The 13,452-nt window shown below is 39.4% G+C and overlaps 1 protein-coding gene across 1 annotated transcript in view; it reads left to right on the top strand.

Moving 5' to 3' along the window:
• The first annotated feature begins 60 nt into the window (after positions 1–60).
• Positions 61–13,452, top strand: part of ANKRD7 (ankyrin repeat domain 7) — a 1,180,453-nt gene continuing 1,167,061 nt past the window's right edge. Inside the window, exon 1 of the mRNA XM_010343808.3 lies at positions 61–12,021. Coding sequence (XP_010342110.3) covers positions 11,816–12,021 — 206 coding nt within the window. The 5' untranslated portion in view covers positions 61–11,815. The remainder of the gene's footprint in view (positions 12,022–13,452) is intronic.

Genomic DNA, 13,452 nt, shown 5'->3' with positions numbered 1-13,452 from the left:
GGCGCAGACCGTGCGCGCAGGCGCACGCGCAGACGCAGCACGCCCGGCTCCAGGCTCTAAACTCGGTGCTGGTGGTGACTTGGCTAGGTCTGAGGGTAGAGCATCTGGGGAGGCGTTCAAAGGAAGGCTGACGCCTGCGGACAGGCAGGCTTGCACAGGACCTGGGCCGTGCCGACCGGGGCTCCAGGACCCTCAAAGTCTCGTCCCAGTAAGCTTCCCCTGATACGTTGCACGTAAAAAAATTTTTTAGCGTCTCCTTATCCCACTTTAATAGCCACCTCAGTCCCGGAGCATATTCTCTTCCCAGGTCCCTCTGGGCTCTTCCGCATATGTTTCTAGAGGTTAAAGGGTATTATTATGATTCACAGCCCTTTCGGCAACCTATGTCCCAGCTGTGGTTGCAGAGAGTGTGACAGCACATATCTAAGAGAAACTTGAAAGAAAGAAGAGAGGTACGGAGTCTAGATGTAAACAAGAAAACAAGCATTCCACAGAATCACTTCTCTCCTCTTCTGGCTCTGTCTCATACGTAAAACCTTACCTTTAAATTTTAACCCTAATGTCAAAGGAGTGTCATGAATTCAATCACAGAGATATACTTACACAATTCGAAGAAATCAAATTTGTAGCCATCAAATGCAATTTATATCAAAGATACATGGTTCCAAGGATGCTGAAATAATATACCCATTGGGTAAAGGAGAAAAGGCTCTCCTTTATGAGGTCAATCCTGAGAAGTGACCAGTACATCATCTTTATATTATTACATCGAGGGAAACGAAGCTGTGGTTAATGTCTTAGTTTGTGCTTCTATGACAAATTTCCTTGAGAGTGGATAATTTACAAACAATAGAAATTTATTTCTTACATTTCTGGAGGCTGGGAAATCCAAGATCAAGGTGTCAGTAGTTTTGGTGTCTGCTGAGAGTCCAGTGTCTATTTCCAAGATGACGTCCTGAACACTGTGTCCTCTAGAAAGGACAAATACAGTGTCCTCACATGACAGAAAGGAGGAAATAGTTAAAAGGGCCTAGATAGTCCTCCCCAGACCTTTTTTGAGGCGGTAATCTCAGCCATGAGGGCAGAGTCTTTATAGCCTTATAACCTCCAAAAGACCCCATCCTCTTACTACTACTGCATTGGGAAGTGAGTTTTAACATAAATTTTGGAGGGAACACATTCAAACCATAGCAGTTAAGAAACTTGAAAATCATTATGTATCTAAGCGGCTAGTTAGGAATTTGAATCTACTACATTTTTTTCATTCTGTTACTAAGATTGTCAATGGAAATAGTAGTATATGAAGGAGGCATAAAATATGGAGAATTTTTCTCATAATGTTTGTAGATGACAGAAAAAATAATTTAAAAGCTTTAATAACTTTCATTAAATAGACACATTTTCTGAAGATCTAAAACTTAAAAATCAGGAGGTAAAGCTATTAGAACATGTGTTAGAGAGCAAATATACAAATAGACAATGGCCAGACCATGTACGAAGATAAAACTCTGACCCACGACCTCTGCAACAGTCAGCCCAGAATGGTCAATGACTGCCAGTATTTTGCCTCACTCCAACGAGAACCAACTAGAGGAAACCAAATAGATCCTCAAACCAATCATGTAAGTTGTCCCATTTCTCATTAGCCAACTTCCAGCTTCCCCATGCCAGCAACCCCTAATGGGAGTGCACCAAAAGCCTTTTCTTTTTTTCACCATTAAAATTTTTTCATTTTCCTTCTTGCCTTTTGAGTCTCTGTCAGATGCGAGTAATGGTGGCTGACTCCCTTGCTATGCAGACTCTGAATAAATAGTTTCTGGTTATTCTCATTTGGGTTATCTTTATGTGCACAGTTTCCCTAGACCACCACCAAGATTTGGTCTATACTGCCTGTTACTATAGATCCCATCCTTCAATCAGTGGTTCACATGGAGACTCTGTACACCTTGATTTTTGTAGCTTGTTGAATCTTTGCTGATGTGACTAAATCAGCACAAGTCTGCATTCTGCTTTATGTGTATGGGTTCAGTTCCTCCATTTGTTCTTCGATTTTATTGGTTTCTCAGTTTGGTATCTGGATTTTGCTACTGAGTCTCATTTGTTTGGCATCCTTGGTGAAATCAGGCCATTTTTTTTTATCCTTTCTTGCTCTATTTTTGGGCTTTTATTTTGCATTGTGCTATCTAAAGTGTTGTTTGTCAAAAGAAATAGAATCACAAGATAAAACACATGCAGTGTTTTATAAACCTGATGTTTTAGCTGGTCCAGTGAATGCTCCAGGCTGGCATGCTATTTGACAGACTTTGCTTTGGGCCATCAATAAAACTGTATGAGGTGTCAATTTTTTTGTCCTAAGATCTTGAGTTTGAGTACTGTCTCTGGCTTTCTACCTGGCAGGGGGTTGGGGAAGGGGCACATTGTAGAATCTGTGTTTGGAGCAGGTCAACCATCAGATTGGGGACCTGCAATACAAAATGTCCAACCATCACTTTTGTCAACATAAGAATCAAAAATGTATAAATTAAAAAAGGAGACTATATTTTTTATAAAAGATTGCACCCTATAAGGTGGCCATTCTGACAGGCTAGGAAACCTAGCCTTTAGCAAAGACTGTCAGCAGGCACATTGAAGGAGGAAGGGTTGGGGCAGGAACTTTCTATTGCATGACTTGGCTTGGCTACATATTCAACAGGTTAAAGGAAGAGCTATGAATAATCATCAAAGGGGTCCTGACACATGAGTGATGAGCATACATGCATGCTACATGCATTCCATGTTCACTTAGGCATGGAGATTTGCATTTAAATACATTACATTTAGGCCCATATGTCAAAAGGTGAAGCAGGGATATAAAGGCACTCAAGCGCGCAGCCTCTGTAAACTGGCCAGAACCAGTCTATGGTCAGTGATCTCTTATCAGAAGAAAGTTACTGAAATCAGCCTCTTGTCCAGTCAAAGCAGAGGTTATGGCTTGTGGAACAGAGGGGTCAGTTATTCAGTGTCTGTCAGTTGGTGAACTGCAATTGTTTAAATATTGCTTATTATGAGGTCAGTGCTTGTTTAGCTAGAGAGAAAATTTTAAAAAAGCCTTGTGACAAACCAATAGTTTATTGTTTAGGTGTAAGGTGTGTCACTTAACCCTTGCCTGGCATGACTCTGTAGCAGTAAGATACCAAATTAAAAACAGGACATAGATATCTCATTTCTTAGGTATGTTATTCTAATTTGGTATCTTATTGCTACAAAAAGTCCGTTCTGTCATTCTTATGATCTCTATTTTGACATTAATGCTGATAAATTATTGTGTCTGAACCACAAAAGGGAGAGGGTATAATGAGGTATGTTGAACCTTCTGTACTGTCATGGCTGGGGACTCAGTTGTTAAGGTTTCTCTGGGGTCCCCTTGGTCCATTCAGTCAGTTGCGGGGATTAGGATTTTATTTTATTTTATTTATTTTTGAGACAGAGTCTCATTCTGTCACCCAGGCTGGAGTGCAATGGCATAATCTCAGCTCACTGAAACCTCCACCTCCTGGGTTCAATTGATTCTCCTGCCTCAGCCTCCAGAGTAGCTGGGATTAAAAGCACTGCCACCATGCCTGGCTAATTTTTGTATTTTTAGTAGAGATGGGGTTTCACCATGTTGGCCAGGCTGGTCTCAAACTCCTGACCTCGTGATCCACCTGCCTCGGCCTCCCAAAGTGCTGAGATTACAGGTGTGAGCCACGATGCCCAGCCTAGGATTTTATTTTTAGTCTTCACTTTAGACTGACTGCTGCTAGCTGTTAGGAAATCATGTAAATCAAAATTTTCTCCTCCTCCAGGAAAAGCTGCTTCTTCTTACATTTACTCTTTTACACCATGGAGAAAAAAAAAACACTAATAGTACAAAACTGAAGCTAAAATATGTCCCAGGCAGAGAGAACAGCATGTGTGAGAGCCCTAAGATCACAAATGGTTTGTGGCATGAGCACAAATGAGCAGGGGAGAATGGTTTAAAGATACACTCAGAACATAGATCATGTCAAAACTTAAATAGACTTCTAAGAATTTTTCATTTTTCTCCATGAACAAATAATGCAGAGTTTTAAGCAAGGACAGTGGCACAATTTGATCCATTTTTGAAAGAAGTATCTATGTAAGAATTATCTAAAAGGTTTCTTCTCTCAGTTAGGCACAGCCTAGTCCTATAAGATAAACAGATTATCAAGAGCTCAATAGATTATCTGAAAAATACTTCAAACTAGCTCTATCTTTTCTGTGTTATTTCAAGGCCACGTGTTACAGGGTTTGGGGCAATTGGTCTATGTTATATCAGGCTACATGTTTATATTTTGACTTGTAGAAAGTGAAGATCTATTGGAAAGTTTTCATCAGTTTTTATAAAGTTAACACTAGCAGCAGTGTGGAGAATGGGCAAGAGTGAGTTGTAAAAGTTGTGGTCCAGTGATGATTTAGATGTCTGTTGTAATAAAGAACAAAGAAGAGCCTGGACTAAGGCAACAGGAGTGGGAGACAAGGGAAAAAGAGAAAAGATGAACAACAGCTCATTAGAGATAGAAGGCAATAACTCTTCTATATGTCTGTGTATCTCTCACTGTAATTGTAGCTCTCCTGGGCTCTAGGTTCTGATGGGCAGTCCTGTAGGATAGAAGTGTTATCTCCTTGAAGGAACAGAAATCAGGTGGAAGCAGGTTCGAGAAAGAATGTGAAGAGAAAAACTAGAAAAATCATTCCACTCAACTCCATCAAGGAATTTTTATGCTAAGAGAAAATGAGATATAGGCAGTAGCTGTGTATATGTATCTGTTTGTGCATGAGCACAGTATAAAACATTGAGAAATTACAGTATCTATTGAATAAAGGGGAAAAAACATATTGAAATCAGAAAAGGGAGAATTGGTGGAGCAATATCCTTGAGAAGTTAAGAGGTGATGATCTATCTCCTCTTATAGAAGAGTTTTGACTCGTAGGAAGTGAAGATCTATTGGAAAGTTCATCAAAGGTGGCGGGGGGCTACTTAGGAGCAGGAGCATTTTATCCACAGTAAAAGGAAAAAAGGAACAATAGGCAAGGTGCAGGTAAGAGGATCAGTGTGGTCCTGGAAGCCTGTATAAGTTGCCTTCTGCTTTCTTTTCTCATCAGTGAAATACAAAGTCATCAGAGTAGGAGATAGAGAGATGGATAAGATAAGAAATAGAGATCCGAAAGGATGTAAGTGTCAGTAGATCAGGGAACTATCATTATAGTCAAGTGACATTTAAACTCAGTAGAGGAATATTTTCATAAAATGTACACACATCAGATATTTTCAATGACTAACCTGTAATTTAATAATATTGTAAATAAAGCTTTGATTCTCTAGTGCAATAGCTATTATTCAGAAAGGCTTTATGTTGAAGAGAAACAGAGAAACCTTCAATTGGTACTTGGTACTAATACCTTTACATTTTTCAATCACACTGACCAGAAGTAGATAAAAATTGTTTATTGCTGGAGGGGTCCCGAAAAATGGGAGTAAATGTCCCAGTAGGGCTTAATTCACCTCTGATGTATGTATGAATGAAAGGATTAATGGATGAAAGCCCTTGGAGAACTATTTTTTTAAAAATTTCAGAAAGAAAAGTAATAATTTTGGTATAGAAATAGCTCATAATTTTGTTATTTTTAATGTTCAATTTTCTTAAATAGGACTCATTTCTAATCTTTGTAAAAACTACAGGGTATAGTAAAAATATATTCTTTAATTTGGAAAAGGAATAATATCTTTCTTAATTCAAAGAAACTACTAACATTGTAACAAAGAAGATATAATCTTTAGGTTTATGAGATTTCTGTTCCTGTACTTCCCAAGAACAGTTTCTTTATACTAAACTTTTAGGACAATTTTATATATAAATATTAATGTTAATTGTAGAAATAGGAAGGTTGATGGAAAAAATACAAAAATAGTAACCATAAATAAATGTGAAAAACAACCATTTATAACTTTAAACACACATACTTCATTGCCATTTTTATTCAGAATCTTTTTTTTTTTCATAACTCTTGCATGGATACTCTAAACAGTTGATTTCAATTATTATTCTTTCTAAATTTATATTGTCTGTTTTTTTATAATTCTTAAAGGAAGCATACTATAAATATGGAGCATAAGCCCTGATTTGTAGTTTGTGTCAATTTCCATTATTGTATGTAACTACTCTCATTTCTGAGTGTAAGCTTCCAACAGTTTTTGTATATTTAGCAATTGGACCCTAGGTATGATATGAGCCACCTCCAGCTCACCATTCTTTGAATGATGTTTAAAGTAAAGGTACAGATAGCCGGGCGCGGTGATTCAAGCCTGTAATCCCAGCACTTTGGGAGGCCGAGGTGGGTGGATCACAAGGTCAAGAGATCGAGACCATCCTGGTCAACATGGTGAAACCCCGTCTCTACTAAAAATACAAAAAAATTAGCTGGGCATGGTGGCGCGTGCCTGTAATCCCAGCTACTCAGGAGGCTGAGGCAGGAGAATTGCTTGAACCCAGGAGGCGGAGGTTGTGGTGAGCCGAGATCACGCCATTGCACTCCAGCCTGGGTAACAAGAGCGAAACTCCGTCTCAAAAAAAAAAAAAAAAAAAAGTGAAGGTACAGAAGCTATTTAAAAGGTCATAGAAGTAATCTAGGCAAAGAAATAAGGAAACTAATTTAAGGTAGAAGAAATAGGAGAGAGTAGTTCCAAATAGGAGAGATGGAAGAGAGCCTCTGGGGGAACTAATCTTTTCATATGTCTTCATATCTCTGGTATAAATGTTGGACTGCTGTATTCTGATGACTTGTTCTGTCAGGTGGAGTGGATATTGCCCTAAACATAGTGGATTTTTAAAAATAAATCATCCAAATAAAAGACTTATCCTGAAATAAGACATGAAGGATTGAGTTATGGGTCATTATCACATGGTAGAACAATTCACTATTTTCTTAGTCCTGGACTCAGAAGATTCTAAGACATGAATGAGGGCATACTCTCTAAGTTGATAGCCTTGGAAAAGCAAAACAAAACATGTTCATATGTACAGTCATATGCCACTTAACAACAAGGATGTTATCTGATAAATATTTGTTAGGTGATGTTGTCATTGAGTGAAAATCATAGAGTGCACTTACACAAACCTAGATGGTGTAGCCTACTACACACCTAGGCTATATGCTATAGCCTCTTGCTTCTAAGCTACAAACTTGTACATCATGTTACTGTACTGAATACTGTAGGCAATTATAACACAGTGTGTGTATCTAAACTGTCTAAACAGAGAAGAGGTACAGTAAAAATACAGTGTAAAAGATAAAAATGTTACACATGTATTGGGCACTTACCATAAATGGATCTTGCAGGACAAAAAGTTGCTCTGGGTGTGTCAGTGAGTGAGTGGTGAACAAATGTTAAGGCCTTGGACATGACGATACACTGCTTGTATACTTTATAAGCACTGTGCACTTAGGCTACACTAAATTTATAGAAAAATATTTTTCATGCTGGGCATGGTGGCTCACATCTGTAATCCCAGCACTTTGGGAGGCCGAGGCAGGCAGATCACAAGGTCAGGAGTTCAAGACCAGCCTGACCAACATGGTGAAACCCTGTCTCTACTAAAATTACAAAAATTAGCTGTGCGTGATGGTGTGTGTCTCTAATCCCAGCTACTCAGGAAGCTGAGGCAGGAGAATCTCTTGAACCCAGGAGGTGGAGGTTGCAGTGAGCTGAGATTGCTCCACTGCACTCCAGCCTGGGTAACAGAGTAAGACTCAGACTCAAAGAAAAAAAAATGTTTCTTTCTTCAGTAATAAATTAACCTTAGCATACTGTCATCTTATTTTTTACTTTATAAACTTCAATTTTTTGACCTTTTGAATTTTTTGTAGTAACACTTAGCTTAAAACACACATTGTACAACTGCACAAAAATATTTTCTCTTTTTATATCCTCATTCTACAAGTATTTTTTTCTTTTTAAATTTTCCTGTGAAAAAGTGAGACACAAATGTGCATATTAGTTCAGGCCTACAGAGGGTCAGGACTATCAACACATCCAAGACATCAACAGGCAAAAATTTTTCAGCTCCATTACAATCTTATAGGCCCATAATTGTATATGCATTCCCTTGTTGACCAAAATGTCATTATGAGGTACATGATTGTATTTTTTTATTTGCATGCTAAATATATGAGTTAATGTGTCAATACACTAATATATCATATCCATTATAGAGCATATACAATTATTTTCAAGGGAAGTTTTAAAAATATTGTATGAAGAAGTTCTGACACTTTTTTCCCCACCCAGGGGAATAATTGTTTTTAATCACTTGAGTGTTATGCATTGCTCTTTAAAGATTCCTGCTCTCAGGAGCACCCTCAAGGTAGAATAGAAACTGTCACTCTCCCAAGGCCAGGACTTGCTTATGGAGATGCACTGGAGTCTGGGGTCTTGGAAAGCAGGCATATTTGATGGGCCAGTTTTATGTTAAGTTCTGTAGTCTCATTTCATCTGGCACCCTCAAGTTTTTTATTAAATACTACAGGCTGTCTTTTAACTTTGTTCCATAGTAGGAAAAGTTTGAGTTCAGGAAAAGTTCTGTGCCCAAAATTGCATCCAAGAATTGAAAAGGCAAATAGAAGCAGAGGTTATTTTTCATATACTTAACCGTTCATTTGACATACATTTAATGAGCACTTAGTGCGCCCAGCTCTGTTCTGAAAGCTGAGAGGTAGCCTGGAATAAACCATACAAAAATGGCTGCCTTCTCAGAGCTTATATTATTGTGGCGGGACCAGCATTCCAGGAAAGGGGAGCAACAAGGTCAGGGTCCCTGAGACAGAAACATGTCTAGTGTGCTGGGGAATAAAGAAATCACCATGGTTGAAGCAATTTGAGTTTAGGTAAGAAGAACTTTAGGTCAGAAAAATAAAAGGTCGGGCAGGGTGCATGGGATTGGGGTCACAGATTGTATAGGGCCATGTGAATCAGTATAAGAAATTTAGCTCTTACTGTTAGGAATTTGAGAAACCATTGTAGAGTTTTTGCAAATAAGTAACTTCATCTAACAGTATGTTAACTGGATAATTCACGTGGCTAGGTTGAGAATAGACCAGGGCAATAGCAGTGTACAAGGACAGAAGCATGAAGATATGAAGATCAGTTAGGATTCTTTATAAAAATTAAAGTAAGGTATTGCAAATGAGAGAGATGATGTTGGCTTGGGCTACATTGACAGCAGTGGTCAAATTCCGTTTGAATTTTGGAAATAGTGCTGTCAGGGTTTGCTAACTGATTAGATGTGGCCTTTGAGAGAGAAAAGTCAAAGATGACATCAAAGATTTCGCCTTGAGCAACTAGGAGAATAGTGTTAATCTATCTGAAGTAGGAAAGATAGTAAGAGAACGGAAAGTGAGGTGACCAGTTTAGACATGTTTAGAGTGAGATGTTTATTGAGTCTATAATATAAACAACTAAATTCAGGTATTGAATAGGCAAGTGGATATACCAGTTGGGAGTTCAGGAGAGAGATTATACTGGAACTCTCAGTTTGAGTGTCAGTAGAATATAGATGGCATTTAAAGCCATAGGACTGTGGTAACCCAGAAGGGAATATGGGTAAAATAAAAAAAATTTTGAATGTATTTTGTAGTTACAATTGACAGGATTTACTGACTGTCTAAATGTAGATATAAAAGATAAAATGTGAGACCGCCTTTAAGGATTTGGAAAGAATTAAAAAAGCTGCTGGTGGATTGACTCCAGGGATTTCCAATAATTGAAGGTAAGGAAGAACCAATAAATTGTATTGAGGGAAAATGTTTAAAAAGGTAGGAATCAAACCAGGCGAGTGTGATATCTTGGAAGCCAAGCCAAAAAAAAAAAAATGTTTCAAGGAGTAAGCAATGGTCAACTGTGTCAAATGCTGCTGTATTTACATGAAAACTCAGAAATGACCATTTGCTTTCATGTAATAGAGATCATGGTCAATGTGGCTTAAAAGTAGCATCAAGGGCCGGGCGCGGTGGCTCATGCCTGTAATCCCAGCACTTTGGGAGGCCAAGGCAGGTGGATCACGAGGTCAAAAGATTGAGACCATCCTGGTCAACATGGTGAAACCCCATCTCTACTAAAAATACAAAAAATTAGCTGGGCATGGTGGTACATGCCTGTAATCCCAGCTACTCAGGAGGATGAGGCAGGAGAATTGCCTGAACCCAGGAGGCGGAGGTTGTGGTGAGCCGAGATCGCACCATTGCACTCCAGCCTGGGTAACAAGAGGGAAACTCCATCTCCAAAAAAAAAAAAAAGTAAGGTCAATTGAGTAACAGGAGCAAAAAGGAGCAAAAAGGCAATGATGTGAACTACTTTAAGTGAGAACGGAGGGAGAAAAATTGTAGACAAAGATTATAAAATTTTACGCAATCCTACTGAGGAATTTTGCCACAAAAGAGAGCCATTGAGGATGGTTTCAGAGGAAGATGTGGTCAATCTTCCTGTTTGTTTTTTTAGGATGAGGTAAATACCAGTATGTATTTATGCTAATAAGAATTAGCAGAGAGGGAAACTTTAAAAATACATATGAAAGCAGGGAAGAAGAGTTTACTGAATAATGTTTTTGGATAGGCTAGAGAGTATGGGGTCCAGTATATTCAAGAATGGTGCTGACCTTTGCTAGGAACATGAACATATCATGAACATACATGTTCATCATATGTGAAAAAGAGAGATATAAAGTTTTTTTTTTTTTTTTTTTTTTCCCACAAGGTTCAGATAAGTGGGTAGATATTTTGGGAGCTGGTAGAGTTCCTCTTCTGATTGGATCTTTTGCTCGATGGTTCAGGAAAAAAGGCCATGAGCCAAGGAGGTGTGAAGAGAAAGGAAAAATAATAGACCACTTGAGGTGGATTTTCATGAACTGGAAATGGAAGATGGCAGGACTGTGCTTTTTCCTTTGGTCACGTTTCAGTGGCTTAGGGCAGAACAAACAGTTTAGGCTTTTGGTTTAGGCACAGATAGGTAAGAAAAAGAAGGTGGGGAAACTTGTTGAAGGTTTCTGCATGGGAATGATCATGACGATTGGTTGTGAAGTTTAGTTAAGTAGTAAAGTGAAGACACAGGGTGTGGTGGTCCAAGTCAGGGAAAAGAGGTTAAGACTAACCAAGTATAGGTACAGTGAATTAGATTTTGAAAGGACTTTTGGAGTTTTGTGACTAGACAAAGTGAGCTGGAATATGAGAAGTGATTCACGTTTAAAAAGTATATGAAATTGAGATTATTGAGGAATTGCAGTTATTGTGAAGACAATTTGTAGCATGTAGCCTGGGAGGTGAGAGTCTGGGAGGAGGTTGGAGGCAAGATCACAGGAAGAGATCCATGCCTATCCCCATCACAAGGACGGTAAATATCAGTTTGCAAGACTTCAAGACTTTAGATCTATTTTTGAAGGAGAAGGGGCTATTTGTAAGAAAGCTGGTAAGTCTCTATTCTAAGGTTCGTGATCTAATAGGAAGACTGCAGGTGTGGCCATCAGGCCCAAGTCCTAGGTGAGAACGAAGGTCTGCGAGCCCCTAGGACCAGATCATAAAGACCCTAACAGCCGTTAACAACCATAACTGCCGTAACAACCATAACCGCCATAACGGCTGGCTGTGCGAGACTCTTCCAGCATTTCCACTTTTGTCAGGGACGGGAGAAAGCTGCGAGCCAGGTGCCAGTGCAGAGGGGTAGAGCAGACGGCTAGGAGCCTAAAGAACAGCCTGGTGTGACGCAAAGACTGCAGCCTGCGCCGCCATGAATAAGCTTTTCAGCTGCTGGAAAAGGAGGCATGAGACCCCGAGCCGTACCTCCTCAGACCTGCCCATAGGCCAGACCTACAAGCTTCTAGATAAGGATGTAAAGAAACTTCACAGAGCTGCTTCACTCGGGGATTTGAAGAAGCTGAAGAAATACATTCAGGTCAAGAAATATGATGTGAACTCGCAGGACGAAGAATACAGGTGACCGGAGCTGAAGAGCCAGTGGGGGAGGACGGGCTGGGGCGGCTCCTCCAGCCAGAAACAATACAAGTAGGGGCCGTTTGACGCTGGTTGTCACTCCGGGTTTCTCAGAGAGGAGAGATTGCATGGTAACCATTAGCAGAAGGTCCCACTCTAACTTTCGGCTTTTTATTTGATTTTTAAAATATGCTTACTTGAATGTTTTCTGCCTTTCCTGAATCCATCCCCTCTTCTCACCACCTTAGTCTCCACTGGGCAGTCCATCTTCTCACCACCTTGCTGTTTTACTTCTTAGTATTGATTGTCCCCAGGCACTAAGCTGTTCAGTTTTGCTAATGGGAGAATAGGAAAAGAGGCGACTCCCTAGAATGTTGGTTTGTCAGATTTTAACACTTGAAAACATCAAAACAGGTAACTTTTTAATGTTTTGAAAAAGAAACAAGTTTATTGATACTTATAAACTTATTTGGACAGAGGATGATTTTCTTTTCCCTTCTTTGCTACTCATTCCTCTTCACCAATTTGCTTAAATTTGAATTCATTTTCTCTCCAAATATATGCTGCAAATATGGGTAACAACTGTATAAATGTTTCAGATTCTGGGACAACATGATGAATAAGCCAGAGTATTCATTAACCACACTCATTACCATTGAACTTGTCAAGTAACAAAGGTCCCTTTAGCCCCTTGGGCCTTGATACATCACAGTCAGCAATATGAACTCTGTTACACCACTGTCCTTACTTTAGTTACAATTTAAAAGAGACTTTGAGAATCTCTAAACTCAGAGTTGCTGTTGAGCTGGGGTTAACAAACAGAGGAACTCCCCAGGTAGCTGTGTACCCAGGTTAGCTTTATAACAAGTACAGTTTGTAGGCTCTATCTTGGCATACTTGAGAACACAATAGCTGCTTCAAAACAGGCATTTGAACTCGATGTTTAATCAAATTCTCATCTGCCAAAAAATGTGCGAATTTTTTTTTTTTTTTTTGAGGCGGAGTTTCACTCTTGTTACCCAGGCTGGAGTGCAATGGCGCGATCTCGGCTCCCCGCAACCTCCGCCTCTTGGGTTCAGGCAAATTCTCCTGCCTCAGCCTCCTGAGTAGCTGGGATTACAGGCACACGCCACCATGCCCAGCTAATTTTTTGTATTTTTAGTAGAGACGGGGTTTCACCATGTTGACCAGGATGGTCTCGATCTCTTGACCTTGTGATCCACCCGCCTCGGCCTCCCAAAGTGCTGAGATTACAGGCTTGAGCCACCGCACCCGGCCAAAATGTGCGAATTTTATGCTGGACAGTTATTTTTATAAGAGCACTCAACATGATATCTATTCTCTTTTGATGTTTTTTTTTCCATCTTAAAAGATTTTTAAGTGTTAACATATCACTGTTGATTATAGGTACAATGTTTTACAACAGATCTCTAG

Source organism: Saimiri boliviensis, chromosome 10 (assembly GCF_048565385.1).
Source record: "Saimiri boliviensis isolate mSaiBol1 chromosome 10, mSaiBol1.pri, whole genome shotgun sequence".
NCBI lineage: Eukaryota > Metazoa > Chordata > Mammalia > Primates > Cebidae > Saimiri > Saimiri boliviensis.
This window is presented reverse-complemented; position numbering and strand designations above follow the sequence as displayed.